This window comes from Cydia strobilella, chromosome 2 (assembly GCF_947568885.1).
Source record: "Cydia strobilella chromosome 2, ilCydStro3.1, whole genome shotgun sequence".
NCBI lineage: Eukaryota > Metazoa > Arthropoda > Insecta > Lepidoptera > Tortricidae > Cydia > Cydia strobilella.
In genome coordinates, this window is record NC_086042.1 from 28,840,899 (window position 1) to 28,857,817 (window position 16,919).

Genomic DNA, 16,919 nt, shown 5'->3' on the forward strand with positions numbered 1-16,919 from the left:
GCCTCTCTGCCCCGCTTTGCGTCCTATCCGCCACTCCAGAATTATTCTGGAGGGGCGGATAGGAGGCAATAAAGTCTTAAAGAAATGGTCGTATCGTATTAAATGTCTTAAAGGAAGACGACGCCATGGAGAGGCTTGTTGTCCAGGGTAGAGTGGATGGCACAAGACAAAGATTGCGGCCCTCAATGCGATGGACCGACCAAGTCAAAGCTCTCACCGGGTCACCTTTAAATCTGTGCGTGCGGAATGCAGTAAATAGAGAAGCATGGCGGAAAACAACGAAAAAAGCCGTACAACGACCTCAATGACCACGACTGCTCTGACAAGAGTATCCGACTGAGAAGAAGAAGAAGAGAAGAAGATTAAATGTCTAATAATTTTTTCGCGTCTTTTTCAATATTGCCATTCAATTTAACCATATTTAACTCACAAATCTCACACTTCACACATCTGCAGTTTTCTTTTTCCTACATTTTCCACCGTCGGTATTCGCAAATGTCCCAGTCGTATTCAAAGCGGGGTTTAAAAATAGCCAATAAAAATCAAAGTCCGATCAAATATTTGCACTGCCGGCGCGGGGGTACTGTTGAGAGTTTCAGCGATAGCACTCGGTCCTTTTATAGTATGTATTTATTTAGTCTGGCAAGCTATTTTTTGTCAGTAACAGTATAATAATAAAATATAATTATTCTCATCCCCCTATTAGGGGAGACCGAGGTGAGTTGAGACAGGTCATTCCACAGTAGTATGTATCTCTCAAAGTTGCCAACTACATACATAGTTGAAATAGAAAAAGTAGGTATAAACCTACTTTTTCTCTCTCTGAAAAAGGGTACGTTCATTATTTTATTACTCTTTTTCTTGACTTAAATAAGTGCTTAAGGTTCGTATTATTATAGACTGGCTAGTTGATATATCACTAAAATCCCTGAACTAACATGCAGAAAGCTGTAAAAGGTTATAAACCTAAAAGAGCTTATAAAATTGTGATTTCGCTTACCACATTCAATCTGTGACAATACCGATATGGTTTGTTTAATAAATCAATATTTTATTCAATGAAACATTCCGCTTCCCCAACACCAGAAGTGGTGGGATGGAAAGTGTTCCGTGGGAAGCCATTAGAGCAGATAAAAGGTTTTTCTTCTAAGTTTAAAATAAGAAATAGCTAGAATAAGAAAGCTTAAAAATGCTTCTTACATTACATTGTTTACGTTAATACAATGTGAGTTACAATTGTTTTCAAGTTTACGGTTTAAAAGAGGGCGTTAAAGCCAAGAAATAAGAAGGGAAAAAATAATGTGGCCGCGCAAAACTCGTGACTCGTGTCGTGGCCATATCTCGTGTTTTTATCATTTACAAATCTCGATTACATCTATTTAAAGTTTTGCTAGACAGATCCCTCGTCTAGCTATGTCACTAGCTATTTCATACTAAAGTTATACTGCTATTATGGTATTCAGGGTAACGATATTCTACAATTGAAAATAAGTGAAAGTTACATGTTTTTTTTTCTCATCATAACGATCATAAGACCTGTCGTCATGTATGGATCAGAGTGTTGGGCCCTAAAGGTGACGGATGAAAAGAGATTGCATGTAGCGGAGATGAGAATGTTAAGGTGGATGTGTGGCGTGACGAGAATGGATAGGATAAGGAATGAGTATATAAGAGGAAGCCTGAAAGTTGCACCCATAACAGAAAAAGTAAGGGCAAATCGCCTAGCATGGTACGGGCATGTGATGCGGAGGGATGAAAGTCATGTGACGAGAAAGGTATTGAGAATGAATGTGGAGGGAGGTACGAGGAGAGGAAAACCGAGGAAAAGGTGGATGGACTGTGTGAAAGATGATATGAAACTAACGCAAGTGAATGATGAGATGACGGGTGACAGAGAGGTATGGAAGAAAAAGACATGCTGCGCCGACCCCAAGTGAATGGGACAAGGGCAAGCGAATGATGATGATGACATGTTTTTTTTTCTCTCTATCAAGCTAACTTTTAACAAACGTGTAAGGTCTTGGTTAGAGTCTGCCCTTGCAAATATACTCTAGTATCCGTGCGATTTTAACTAGGAATTTTCCCTTAATTAAATCCCTAAATTTTAAAAATCAATATTAAATCTACTTTTTGCGTAATAATTGACCAGCATTTAAGTGACAACACTTCTGAAAAACTAGTCCTATCACTAACAGTCTAGACACGGAGTGTTTTAATATCTTCCCAACAACATTAAATTAACATATTACAAAAGAATTACCAACAAAACATATCCCAAAAAACAAAAATAAAAATACAAAACGTCCAATATTACTCAAGACAATAATATTATCATAATAAATCTGTCAACGCCAATCCCACTCACATCACCTGACATACTGTCAATTTGTCAAACCGCTCAGGCAATAAATGGAATAGCTTTATGTAAAACAAATTACTTTATAAACACGGCTCCTAATATTGAATTGATGGCATCTGTATGAATATTAAACGGTTTTGGCTTAAAGAAAATAAATTCTGCTTTCGGCATTTTTTAAGCTAATTTTTATAAGTAACGTAAAACGAAATCATTGGAAATTTAAGATTGCGAGTGACAGCTTCAATCTGAGGCAGGTGAGCTTTAGAAAATGAATAAATGTTCTTGAAAGAAGATGAATTAATGAGTCGTTCAATGTCTGCTCTCGTATTTCATTTTGTGCCTTTAGTTAGACATTTAAGTAAATGTTTGCATTTTGTACAGAGCTTACTGATATTTATAATATAATAAATCATTACGTTAAACAATAGTTACAAAATTATGATTGTTTATTTCACAACACAATACCTACTAAGCATAATTTAGATAGACCACAAAGAATCCTCATATACCAAATCCAAGCGTAGGCTTTGGTATATATATCCTAACAGACGTTATTATAACTTATTTAAACAATATATGACAGAAAAGACTAAGGGGCACGTTCGCCTTTAACAATAACATTTAAAGAGTTTTGTCTATAAAATACTACTAATAATATAGGTACGTATTTAATTAATATCTAAATTTGTATAATCAAGCCGGCAGTTAAGCCTTATGCTTATAGTAAAACGTTATGCCGGCTATTTACCCATTAGAAGGCCAACTGGGCATTACAGATACAGAGGTTACTCGTGTTGTATTGTATTTACCTCGGAATAAAGAAAGAGCGCGCCGCGCATTTACCAACATAACAATTGTAAGTGAAGTAGGGTAGTTATATTAGAATCTTTCAGACAATTTTTCAACTAGCTAGATTAGAACATAGGTACTCAAAAAACGTTCTTTTTCTACTCGTCGAGTATAATCTGTGTATTACAACTTGATATGCTACACTACAACCTTACTCTTTTCAACGTTGGATAGTCTATGGCACTTCCGACTCAAGCATAAGAATTTTATCGATACGGTTTAGTCAATTATAAAAATTTTGAAAATAGAATGTCATACATTTCGATAAAATATTTCTTGTTTAAGGAGACTCGATTCAATGCAAATTAGCCTACTTAAACACGCTGCTGCGTCGCATCTGCTTTGATTGGTTGGCCAACAAAAACATTTTATTTTATGTTGTAGTAGAAACAATTGCTTCATAAGTCAGAAATGCGCATGTGACACCCTTCATATAGCAACCCTACGAAAACCTCTTAGCGTTGCTTGTTAGTCTTCATAGGCTACGGTGGCCAAAATCGAGAAAATAACTGTCTTAAAATTGAATTTAGCAAGGAGCAGGTACCAGGGCCTCATGAGTTACGAGGAGGTGTCGTTGACCAACCCGCCGGGGGCGCCGGGCCCGCGGCGGCCGCGGCCGGGGCGCGTACGAGTATGAAGATATCGCGGGCTGCGGCAGCTCGCGTATCCTGTATACTTTTGGTTTGTTTACCTATATGATTCTACTAGTTGAAAGTGTTATTTTTTTGTCTCGTAGAAAAAGTATTGTATACAATAGTGATATAATCAAGCTTTTCAATCTCGTACCTTACCTTAAGCAACTCAGCAAGCTTCGTTGCTTAAACACGGTACTCGACTGAAAAGCTCTCTATTATATCACGATTGTATAAAATACTATTAATTACCGCATCTGTCCCCAGGTTATCCCATTTGACGGCACATTTTTTGTATGTTTTTTTGTAAAAAAATCAATTGGGCTGGGCAAGTACAATGAGCATACCGCGTCTATTATTATGGGGTATAGGACATTTCGTTCTTGCGAGCTTTTCATAGTATACGGATAATGATTTGTATGAAGCTGTTACTCTGCATGTTTCTTTACTCATCTCCCATTAAGCTAATCAAATCGCGTTCCAGTTAAGCACATTAGTTATTCACAAGTTGAAATTACACAAACAGTGTTATGTTAATCCGTTTTATCCGATTATCCTGTATATTTCGGATTTACGTTTCTAGGAGCGCGGTATTCTGATTTTAGAATCAGTTTATGATGTTAATATGATACTATCGCTCGCGCTGATTGGCGCGCGAACTGCGAGTCGTGTCACTAGCAATCCCGTTATCATTGTCGCAGTTAATTGGCAAAAATACGTACCCTAAGTTCGCCTTTAGTAAAGTCAGCAATATTATACCTACCTAAGCCACAGGGCGGACACGCTATACAATATACATCAATAAGTTTTTGGCAAAAATTTCATTTTTGGTACAAGATTTTATTGCTGACTGTACTTTTTTTCCGCAGGCAACTAATACTCATCGAGACAATTCTAAAAACCCCAAACACAATTAGGTTGCGTTGTTTTATCACAGAGTTCCTATGACCACCTCCTGTCTTCATCATCAGATCGGCTCGATGGTACCATAATATTGCATTGTCACCCGACTTACATGCGTATGCAAATTTTCAGCTTCATCGGAAACCGGGAAGATGGTTAAATTAGTTACCTTAGATTCCATTTACAGGTCGACCTAATAAAAGCGTGTTCATCACTTGCGTTTCTATGTGTGAACGGCACGTCTGTACACGCGTCATGTGTCATAGTGTGAGTAAGTATAGGTACTTACCAATGAGGCACACAGTATCGTCAATACTATGCAACAATTCGCCATGTCGCCGTCAGGGGTATCCTTGCTCTTGCATCACTGCGTTACGTCTTCTGAAACAACAGACATATTCTATGGTTATTATATGAGAAAAACAGTATTATTAATCTGTTGGAAGGAACTTTATTATTAGGTGTACAATGAGGGTCTTGTTGCCGTGTGGTTGCCGGCTAAGAAGAATAGCGCCAACCTATCTCTTCCTTGGGTCTCGTAAAAGCCGACTAAGGGACTACTTAACTGTCACAGGGAGGACACGCTATACATCAAAAATCACTTGCGTTGCTATGTGTGAACGGCACGTCTGTACACGCGTCATGCGTAATAGTGTGAGTAAGTTGCTTAAAAATAGTACTGAGCGGCCGGCAAAAGGTCGTCAATCTGCTGTCACGGGGCGAGGTAATTCGAATCCGGGCGGGGCGGAGCGTGGCCGTTCTGTATGATAATATACTATTCGTTATTCTGTGGCACTGGCTTCCTTCGAATGCGGCTGACTTACCCTCTTAGTCATTATTTGACGTGTAGTTTATTGTACATAATCCGTTGGACCTCCAAGATTGTTCTAACAACATGAATACCGTGTTTTGCGGTAAACCTTACAATTTGCTGTTTTCTTAAGCACGCTGCTAATTGGATGGGCTAAAAAGGAAGATACCTATACGATTCCTTGTATTGTATCTAACCGCAATAGGGTTACATAATCTCGGCACTCAAAGTTCGTTCCATCGATATGTCGAGCGAGCGAAGTTAAATCGAATACAGAACTCGGTCTGGGAATAAACATAAGCTTCGCATGTCGCGTTCCGTAAATATCGAATGGCGTTGGCGTGTCGATCGATTGTTGAACGTTGACAGTAAAAAATAAAATAGGGCATTTTCTATGAAAAGGGACCTTATGGTCGATGGCGCTTACGCCGCACAACGTCGCGCGGCACTGTATTTATATCGGAGCATCGTTAATAATGGCGTAAGCGCCATCGACAATAAGGTCCCTTTTTATAGAAAATACCACAAATGGGTTGTGAGGCTCACACGATTAAGGTACATGATAGTTCTCGATATGTTTTTCCCTCTATTTTATGACAATTATGAATTAAAGAGTCCCCGGCAAGCTCGGTTCTCCATACAAACGTAGTTACGCTTTCATTTTAAAACGACTAGCTATATTGCTCTGAAACTTTGTACTTATAATAGGATAAGGTATAGGGTCTATAATTAGTTATGTAGCTTCATTTTTTTTTTGTTTTTTTTTTGTTTTTTTCTTTATTGGGGAAAAAAACAGACATAGGAAGATAATATAAAACGAAGAGAATGGTTTTTACATTAATAGGTGCAACCTACATCCTGAGACAATTTCCAGATACAATAGTAAAAAAAAAAAGTTTTTCATGAAAAACTTGTTTTTGCTCTATTTCGTTTGTTGTGTGTATTAGAGCTATATAAACTAATTACATACCTAGATATACCTCATGTCATTGTATGTGCAAAGTTTCATTACAATCCAACACGTAGTTTTAAAATGAGAACGAAACTCCGTTTGTATGCGGAGTTTCGTTCTCATTTTGATAGAATACTGTTCAATATACTACAATAACATCCTGTAACTAAAATTAAGTATTCTTGCAAATAAATGATATTGATTGATTGATTGATTGATAAACATGTGTTAAATAATGTTCATGTTTCATGTAATTTTGAAATGAGAGCATTTGCAATTGTATGGGACCGGGGGCAAGTTCGTGTGACTCAGATTTCAGACGTATATAGATCTTGTGTATCTTTGAGTTAGAACATAGTTATATTGGTACTTAGTTTTAATCCGTTTAGGTACTACATAATTCTGTTATATTTACCATCAGCTCAACCCTAAGCCGTACACAGGGAAAACGTTTCACCGACCAAACTTTTTATAATTTACATAAACTTCCAAATCCCTATACAGTTTCCGAAACATCTTCTCCTTCTCGATAAAAAGAGCTTAAGTCACATCAATTTTACGTGTACATACGTCGTTTTTGTATGAAAATATAGCATTAGCAGAGGAATCCTTTCGCAAAGAATACACGGAAAAGTTCGGCCAAGTTTAGGGAAGTTTGGGATACGGCAGGTTGGGATATTTATCGGATTTTGGAGTGACAGGTCATCTAGAATCGATTAGGTTTGCGACTAGACTTTCTGTAACCCTAGTGTAAATAAATTTCATTCGATAGCGTGACCAGCGTTCGCGTTCGCGTTATGTCTATTTTTGTATGGGATTTTGAACAGCGCGCCAAGCGGGACGCTTTGGAATCTCAAAAACCCATACAAAATGGCACTTAGCGCAAACGCGAATGCTTGTCACGCTGTCTATTGAAACTTACACTCCTGGAAGATAGACTATGAGTTAACGTATTTAGAAATACGAAAGGGAATACGATTAAAAGTATTAGAACAAATTATATTATTTTCAGAAAATATTTTAATTTGTTTTTGAATGAATGTGGAGGGAGGTACGAGGAGAGGAAAACCGAGGTAAAGGTTGATGGACTGTGTGAAAGATGATATGAAACTAACGCAAGTGAATGATGAGATGACGGGTGACAGAGAGGTATGGAAGAAAAAGACATGCTGCGCCGACCCCAAGTGAATGGGACAAGGGCAAGCGAATGATGATTTTAATTTGTTTTTATTTCAAGTAGAAACACTACTATATAAATTATAAACTGAAATAAATGTCATATACTAAGAAAAAGTGACCAAGGCCTCCAGTGCCCCAGGCTGGAAACGAAGCAGCGTCCCCTGCTATCGCACCTCAACCTACAGGCACCTGCCGCGACCTGTCAAATACCCTATTGCAGCGTGACATTATTGACGACTGCATTACTGCCGACAATGTCGGAATCAGTGTTGCTGCCCGGATTTTTGACATTTGCGGCAGCGCCATGCTTGCAATCGCCACTAAGAAATCTTTTAAGCATTCCACAAAAAAGTCTACTTTTTCGGGCATATGACGCGTATGACAGCTACCTTAATAACCTGCGGAAGTATGTATAAGTAGGTATTAAGTATTTAGTCTACTGCCCACTTTATCAGGAACATCATAGAAGGGAAAATAAACGGAAGGAGAGGTAGGGGAAGGCCAAGAAAAAGTTATATGAGCCAAGTAAAGGAGCACGCAGGGGCCGTGTCCTACCAGGGGTCGTAGCACGGTACGCTTATCACCATGCCTGTCACGTTCTAACATTTATCTGAGTGTGAAAGTGACGCACTTAGTGGTAGGGGAACCATGCTGCGCGGGCAGGACACTAAAGGGCTGGCTTCGGATCGACCAAGGTGGAGACAACTTCATCACGCTGCACCGAAAGCGACAGCTCTTAAATTGAATGATGATGAAGTATTTAGTCATCAAAAGTTATCATGCTACATATCGGCTTCATAGCTATATCAGAAATGTTAAAACAATCTACACGCACCCGACACTTCTGAAATTTCCCCTTTATTGACGAACAATACCGCCTAATGTTATTTCCCCTTTTGTTTTGTATAATGTGAGTAAATAAAACAAAAAAGCATTAGTTAAATTCTATCGTTAAACCAAGCTTTTTATTATCACCCTCTTGAAACAATATGGCGGGAAATATTAAACAACTTTTAATAACTGATATCAATCTAATGGTATATCCCTGTTACGTCACTTAATGATAAGCTTGCATGATAGGGTATATATAAAAGTGAGAGATGTAAAAGCAGAAAGTTCACTTGATAAAAACGCCGTGCTATTTGTTTAACTTAAAAAACCGGCCAAGTGCGAGTCGGACTCGCGCACGAAGGGTTCCGTACCATTATCTATAAAAACGGCAAAAAAACACGTTTGTTGTATGGGAGCCCCCTTAAATATTTATTATATAATGTTTTGTAGTATTTGTTGTTATAGCGGCAACAGTAATACATCATCTGTAAAAATTTCAACTTTCTATCTATCACGGTTCGTGAGATACAGCCTGGTGACAGATGGACAGACAGACAGACGGAATGGAACCCTAAACATTAGCCTAGTGTAAATAAGAGGCATATTCGGATTGTGATAACAGGTTATGAATTTGATCTGGATTTACTTTTTCTTTTATTGGGTTTCATCAAATTTATAATGGTTTCGAGGATATCAAGGGTGCTCGTAGAGTATGACGTTGTTCTGTAGTTGCTCTTAGTAAAATCATAGCTGCTCTGGACATTACAAACATCCACGAAGGATTGCCAGGTGTTGACTACCTATAGTAGATTATTAACCAAGGGATGAAAAGCACTCATTTCAGTCGAGGTGGTGTGGTGCTCAACGCAGTGAGAAACGGTGCCTTTTACCCGAGTTAAACATTGTACTTTTCATTTCGGATACGACGAAAGTAAAATACGTGTACGCGCGTGGATATGGCTAGGTTCAGCTCGTAGCCTCTTGGAGCGGGTTCAGCAGCAATAATGTAGACGACGCCTTTCGTTTTGAATACTTTAATTACAAACTAGTACAATTTGTACAGAAATCAGAAAAGGTATAAGTATATATAAAAAGGCACGTATGCGTGCATCTGGTAATGCGGTGAATAGCGAATGCCTTGAGTAGGTGGGGATCGGCTCCTCCGTAGCAACGTCCTGGACCAATCACAGGGGCTGTAGATGTCGTGATATCGGCGCTGATTGGCTGCCGATGATGCGATCTCGTACGGTAGGCTGCGTAAGTTGCATTGGGTACGGTCTCCCACATAAGTTGCATTAACAATACGTGTGTTTAAAAAAAATGACTAAAATATAAACTTTTGTAGTATTTCTTGAGGCTATATGGAATAGGAAGTTTAATATCAGAATGGAAATTTTACAACAAATCCATTTTTCTACTAGTCGCCTATAATCTGTGTATTACACCTTCATATGCAACACTACCACCTTACTCTTTTCAACGTTGGATAGTCTATGGCACTTCCAGGCAAGAAGCAAGGAAACTCAAACAATACAATCAACCTAATGAAAACTATCATCAGTCACTCATATGATTTTGTCTCAATTACGTATTTTCTTTCAATTAAGACATCCTAAGCTTTCAGCGTTTAAATTTACGAGAACTAGCTGTATTTTTATTTAAGGATCTAAATCGACCGTCAATTTATTTAATGCGATAATAGTGTTTGTCCTAATGACTGTAGTGGTTCGAGTGCTATCTACTTTAAAATTAGTTAGCTTCATTATTCGATATGCCCATTCATCATCATCATATATCTTCATTGCCCTTGTCCCATTCACTTGGACTCGGCGCAGCATGTCTTTTTCTTCCATATCTCTCTGTTCCCCGTCATTTCATCATTCACTTGCGCTCGTTTCATATCATCTCTCACACAGTCCATCCACCTTTTCCTCGGTTTTCCTCTCCTCGTACCTTTATTCGATATGCCCATTCATCATCATCATTCGCTTGCCCTTGTCCCATTCACTTGGATCGGCGTATGTCTTTTTCTTCCATATCTCTCTGTCCGCCGTCATCTCATCATTCACTTGCGTTCGTTTCATATCACCTCTCACACAGTCCATCCACCTTTTTCTCGTTTTTTCTATCCTCGTACTTCCCTCCACATTCATCATTCGATATGCCCATTATGAGTGGATATTTTATAATTATATTGTCTGATGGTTTTATGTTTTGCTTTAAATTTCAGTACCCGTTTAAATTTGTAAATCAGAACGCCTAGTACAGTCGCCATCAGATATATCGGAGCGGCCGAGGGACTCAAAAATATCTGAACACGCACCTAGCTCCTTGACAATAGAGGTGTGTTCAGATATGTGTGAGCACCTCGGCCGCTCCGATATATCTGATGGCGACTGTACTAGGCGTTCTGATTTACAAATTTAATTCGATAGCGTGACGAGCGTTTGCGTTATGTTTTTTTGTATGGGATTTTGAACAGCGCGCCAAGCGGGACGTTTTGGAAAGTCGAAATCCATAAAAAAGCCTAGGTACGTCACGTCACGATATCGAATGAAGTGAATCTAAGGGTACTGGATTAACACTGAACTCATGCTATTGTTTTTAGGGTTCCGTACCCAGAGGGTAAAACAGGACCCTATTACTAAGACTCCACTGTCTGTCACCAGACTGTATCTCATGAACCGTGACAGTTAGACAGTTGAAATTTTCATAGATGAATGTACTTCTGTTGCCGCTATAAATTAATATTTAACTCGGGCTCAAACATGATTTTTTTGCCGTTTTTTGCGTAATGGTACGGAACCCTTCGTGCGCGAGTCCGACGCGCACCTGGCCGGTTTTTTATCCTACAAATGGATGTTTCGGAAACGTTTAAACTTATTTGAATTATACACAGTTCTACACTGGAAGAAAACAAAGAATATCCCGAAATTCATTCTCTAATTCTGAATCATAATTAATTATAAGGGTTCATTATGCCAAACCCAACTTAAATAGATGCATTATTAGAAACCTAAGAGAAACTAAGAAAATTGAATTTACCAGTAGCACTGAAAGGCAGTATAAGTGACTTATTTACTTAAAAGCTTTTCAGTAACAGGTATAGGATTAAAACGTAGCCGAGTCCTGAAAGCGCCAAACTTTCAGGAATAAGCCGAAAGCTTAGCTTTTATCCTTTTCTATTTGACTTAGGTATCCTTGCTTTTTTGATATCTGCAATTTTACTGTTTTCAGCGTTTTTAAAAGTTTCTAGGAGAAGAATTGTAATTCGTCGCATCATAGTATGATTTTCTTTTCATAATTTATTATAACCTCCATTAGATTTGGATTCTCTATTTTGACAAATACAATACAATACAATACAATTAATATTCTTTATTGCTCACTTATATGAAAAAGAACAGACAGACAAATAATTAAGCACAACTAGAAATTTAATATGTCAAGAGAACTTATTTTATTTTACGGTTTTACTCACGTATTTTTAGTTACTTACGCGACATGTTTCGAAGAGCTTAGGTCTCCAATTTCAAGCACTAACTGTGCATTAGTAGCAGTCAAGGTAGCCGAGCGTAGCATTTTACATGTAAAGCTGGCCATACACGCTAGGGTACGCCTGCGCAGTTTTACCTGTACAGTTCAACTTAAGTTAAAAAGGAGCGTCTGTGTCATTCGACTGTGCCGTTTTCTACGACTGCACAGTTGACCTGCGCAAATATGAAAATAGATATTTTTTACCAGTGGGCTCTTAAACTGTACAGGTAAAACTGAGCGTGTGTGGCGTTCGCCTGCGCAGGCCTCAGCTGATCGCGGAGATCGTAGATCGCGGGTAGATTGCGATTGCATAAAAATTTATAAAACGGAATGTAACGCTAGTTGAGTTAATTGAATTTTATAAATCAGAGCCCTGCTTCTGATTAAAAGTGCAGAATACCACGATATAAATAAAAAACCGGCCAAGAGCATGTCGGGCCATGCTCAGTGTAGGGTTCCTTAGTTACTTTACCGTCACAATAGGCTAAACTGGAGCTATTAGTATAGAAGATTGTTAACGAAGGGATGAAATTTGGCTTGGTGCCTTTCACCCGACTTAAACAATGTACTTTTCATATCGAATACAAGGAAACCAAAAACACAGGGCAAATTTGCAAAGTAATAAAAGTCGTAGTTAATTGGCCATGATTTTTTCCTTAGAGCTTACTTTCAATCGGAGACTTATCATGTCGTAAAAATAACATACTTTAACTTGTATTTCGGTGTACATAATGTAGTTGTTTTGTACATTTAGTGATGTTCTCACTCTTTGCTCATATAGGATTTGTTTTTTTTTGTCTTTGTTTTTTTTATATTGGTATTTTGACATATTCCATACTGTAATATTTTGTACCACATACTGTGCAATGGTATCATAGCGTGTACTGTGTAACATATTAGTATATTCAGCTTTTATTTGCGAGAATATTAACTTTACTTCAAAAAAAATGTTTGTTAAAGACGTTAATAGTGCTGCGATCAAGCACAGCAGACGACGGTGCCATGTCTAATACACAACTAAGAGTTTGTTAGGGTATACCAGTGCAGTTTAACTAAGGTAAAACTGCGCAGGTGTACCCTAGCGTGTATGGCCAGCTTAAAAGAACTTCTACATGACGTGGTTTTTTAAAAGCTTCATAATGTCTATGAAGGTAATATATGTTATATTTATTTCACTGCCACCATATCGATCAAGCATCGGTAGCATGTCGTGGAAACACTGATGTTTCAGCACATGAAATATTCAGAGACTCACTGATTATAGGTACCTTTGCCTCTGATACACATTTCACTGAATTTTAATCCTTTATTAATTGAAATAAGGTTTAATTTAGTATAAGTAACAATATTAATATATTAGTTAGTTCATGGGTTATGTAATTATAGTAACGGAAACAAGTAATTTGGATTTCAGTCCTTATTATCGAGTTCGATGGCTTCTATTTTATTCCTAATGATTGACGATCTAAATATAATTCCCATGGCCACAGTAATGTAGGTATGTATTTTAAATATCTTTTTTTTATTAGAAAAAGGTAAGCATTTGACCGCAATATCACCTGATGGTGAGTGCCGATGCAGTCTAGGATGGATCATGCTTACCTAAAAGATTCAATTCACTCTCGATTTAAAAAGGTCCAAGTTATTAGTGGACTGTATTCTCATTTGCAGGCAGTAAACTCTGCTCCTTCGCATGATAAAGCTGGATGTATAGCGTTTAGTACGAATCAGTGGCAGAGTAACGACGTAAGGGTTAACGACAAGGAGTAACGACGCAAGTCCGCGTCAAGTCTCACGGTAGCAGAAAGAAGATGGGGGGATTATATAATTTAATCGCACAATAACGCCCAATGTTATTTCCCCCTTTGTTTTATATAAGGGTTGTTGGGGTTGGGGTGGTAGGGGTTGTTGTGTATAAGGGAGAGGTAGAAACGGGAGTTAAAAGGGGCAGACCTCGGCGGACTTTCTCTGATCAGATCGGGGAAATCCTGAAGAACGGCCAGGTCAAGAGCACCCTAAACCGGCGAGCGTGTATGAGGAATGTTATGAAAGTGAAGGAAGCGAAAGAGGTATGTCAGGATCGTAGCAAGTGGAAATCCGTGGTCTCTGCCTACCCCTCCGGGAAATAGGCATGATTATATGTATGTATGTATGTTGTTTTATATAATGTGAGTACATAAAACAAAAAAGCATCTATCATTAAACCAAGGTTTTCATTATCGCCCTCAACAACACTTGAAACAACACGACGGTAAATATTAACAATATCTTAATAACTGATATTAATCTAATGGCATATCCCTGTTACGACACTTAATGATAAGCTGGCATGATAGGGTATAAAAGTTAGAGATGGAGGCAGAAGGTTCACTTAATAAAAAACGCCCTGAAACAAATATCAGTGTAAAAAAAAGACGCATAGGTATTTAATTTTGGATTGTAGAAACAGGGTATGAATTTGACCTTAATTTACTTGTCTTTTAAAAAATGGCTTTCATCAAATTTATAACGATTTCGCCAAGGTCAAGTTGCTTTTAGCAGGTGTTGACTAAAAAAAAGAACGATTATATATATTATATATGAAACGAACACCTAACACACTACAATAGTGCTTATTACGCCTAGAGTCGGACTAAGTGAACTCTGCATGGCATTCGTATTTTACAAAGTTTGGACATTACGACACGTATTAATGTCAAATTTATATGAAAACATGACGTCTATAATGACACTCCCTCACTTTGTTCTGTTCATGTCGGAGCAGTTAGCTTAGACGGGCTTTACGCCTCTGTGTATGTTTTGCGTTACGGATAGGAAAATATTTGCTACGAATGAACGTAGCACTACAAAATAAGCTTGGCGGTGGACAAAATTAGTGAATGCTCCTAATAAATGATTTTTTATGACGAGAAACGGCATTTCCCTGGATAACGAATACCAGAAACATAACACAGACAATTTATTCATTTATAACCTTGTGTCCCGCTGCTGGGCAAAGGTCTCCCTCCTCCCTTTCCACGTATCCCGGTCTTGACCCGTTTCCCACCAGTTCCGAGCAAAGACATGACAAGGTCATCTCATCTCGCCAACTCCGTGGAGGTTTGCCGCGACCCCGGGCTCGATGTGGGACCCAATTGGTTGTTATTACATATGTATAGTTAGTGTTTTCCTAACTGTGGAATGAACTGTCGCCTGCGGTATTTCCGGAGGGATACGACTTTCGAACCTGTAAGAAAAGTGCGCATTACAAACTTAAAGGCCGGCAACGCATTTAAAAAAAGAAGCAGGAAATCAAACAATACAATCAACCTAATGAAAATTATTATCGGTCTCATATAATTTCGCCATAACGTATTTTCTTTCAATTTTGACATTCTAAGCTTTCAGCGTTTAAATTTTCGAGAACCAGCTGTATTTTCGCTGTGAGTTGTTTACCTTGCATAATCAAGGATCTAAATCGACCGGCAATTTGTTTAATGCGATAATAGTGTTTGTCCTACTGACTGTAGTGGTACTAGATAGGGGCACGGCAGTGCCCCCGCCAAAACGAGCAAAGCGAAGCGCAAGGGCACTATCTACCTTTTCTCGAAGCGCTTCGTCGTTTTTTTGAACCCTCATAACTTAGATTTGGATTACACCAGATAAACAAAATTCGGGATATGATGCCAATAGTGGACTTATTAAGCATAAAAAATTTCAATTGCATAGCTCTTATACTTTAGATTTTATTCATATCTAAAAAACCCCGATTTCGTCACTTACTCACTCACTCACTCATCAAAACCTTTAGGGTACTTCCTGAAGTCCTAGGAAGCTGAAATTTGGTATGTAAGATAATCTTAGTACACAAACAATAAAAAAAAATCAAAAAATTGAAATTTTTATTCCCTCAGGGGGTGAAAAGGGGGGTGGAATTTTGTATGGAAAATCAATAACCGCTGTACCGATTTAGTTAAAATTTGATATGTAGATAGTTTTTGTTATAGGGAATGATACAAAATAGTTTTAACCCCAAAATCACCCTGTAAGGGTGAAAAGGGGGTGGAAAAGGGCGTAATCAGTAAAAAGCAGATTGTATAAAAGATGCCCCCAGATACGAAATTTCAGGATTTTTAATAGTAAATTACCCCCAACCCTTTAAATTATGTGATGGAAGATTGTCATAAGCCACTTACAAAAAGAAGTGAGATCCCACCAAAAACATTTCATGTAAAATGTTGCCAAGACGAAACCATAAGGCTCGCCCTGTCAAAAAGTTATCAGATCTTTTGTAGAGCCAAGCTTCTAATACTACAGGCCCTAACTTCACAAACTCTACACCTTAGTTAAAATATGTGGCTTGGCCGTTTTGTTACATACAAAATACATTTTTCACCTTACGCCCATGTGAAATTAGCGTATTTTACATGAAATGTTTTTGGCGGGATCTACTTTAAGTAATGCCCATGCCCATGCCCATTATGAGTGGATATTTTATTATACTAAGTTTTGAATGTTTCACTAGACTTATATTGACCGGGAAAAAAGAAAGGTAAGGGGGGAAAGGTAATCACGGTATAGCTTTGTTAATGCCCATGCCCATGCCCATGCCCATGCCCATGCCCATTATGAGTGGATATTTTATTATACTAAGTTTTGAATGTTTCACTAGACTTATATTGACCGGGAAAATAGAAAGGTAAGGGGGGAAAGGTAATCACGGTATATATCCCGGTCAATATAAGTCTATTTTATATACTGTCTGATGGTTTTATGTTTTGCTTTGAATTTCAGTACTAGTGTAAATGTTATTCGATAGCGTGACGTGAAGTACGCGTTTGCGTTAAGTGACATTTTGTATGGGATTTTGAGTTTCCAAAGCGTCCC

At 38.1% G+C, this 16,919-nt stretch overlaps 1 protein-coding gene across 1 annotated transcript in view; it reads right to left on the reverse strand.

Annotated features, from left to right (window-relative positions):
- The window catches only part of LOC134755156 (protein madd-4), a 504,570-nt gene that overhangs the window by 171,958 nt on the left and 315,693 nt on the right, over positions 1 to 16,919 (reverse strand). The window contains exon 3 of the mRNA XM_063691660.1: positions 5,033 to 5,121. Coding sequence (XP_063547730.1) covers positions 5,033 to 5,077 — 45 coding nt within the window. The 5' untranslated portion in view covers positions 5,078 to 5,121. The remainder of the gene's footprint in view (positions 1 to 5,032; positions 5,122 to 16,919) is intronic.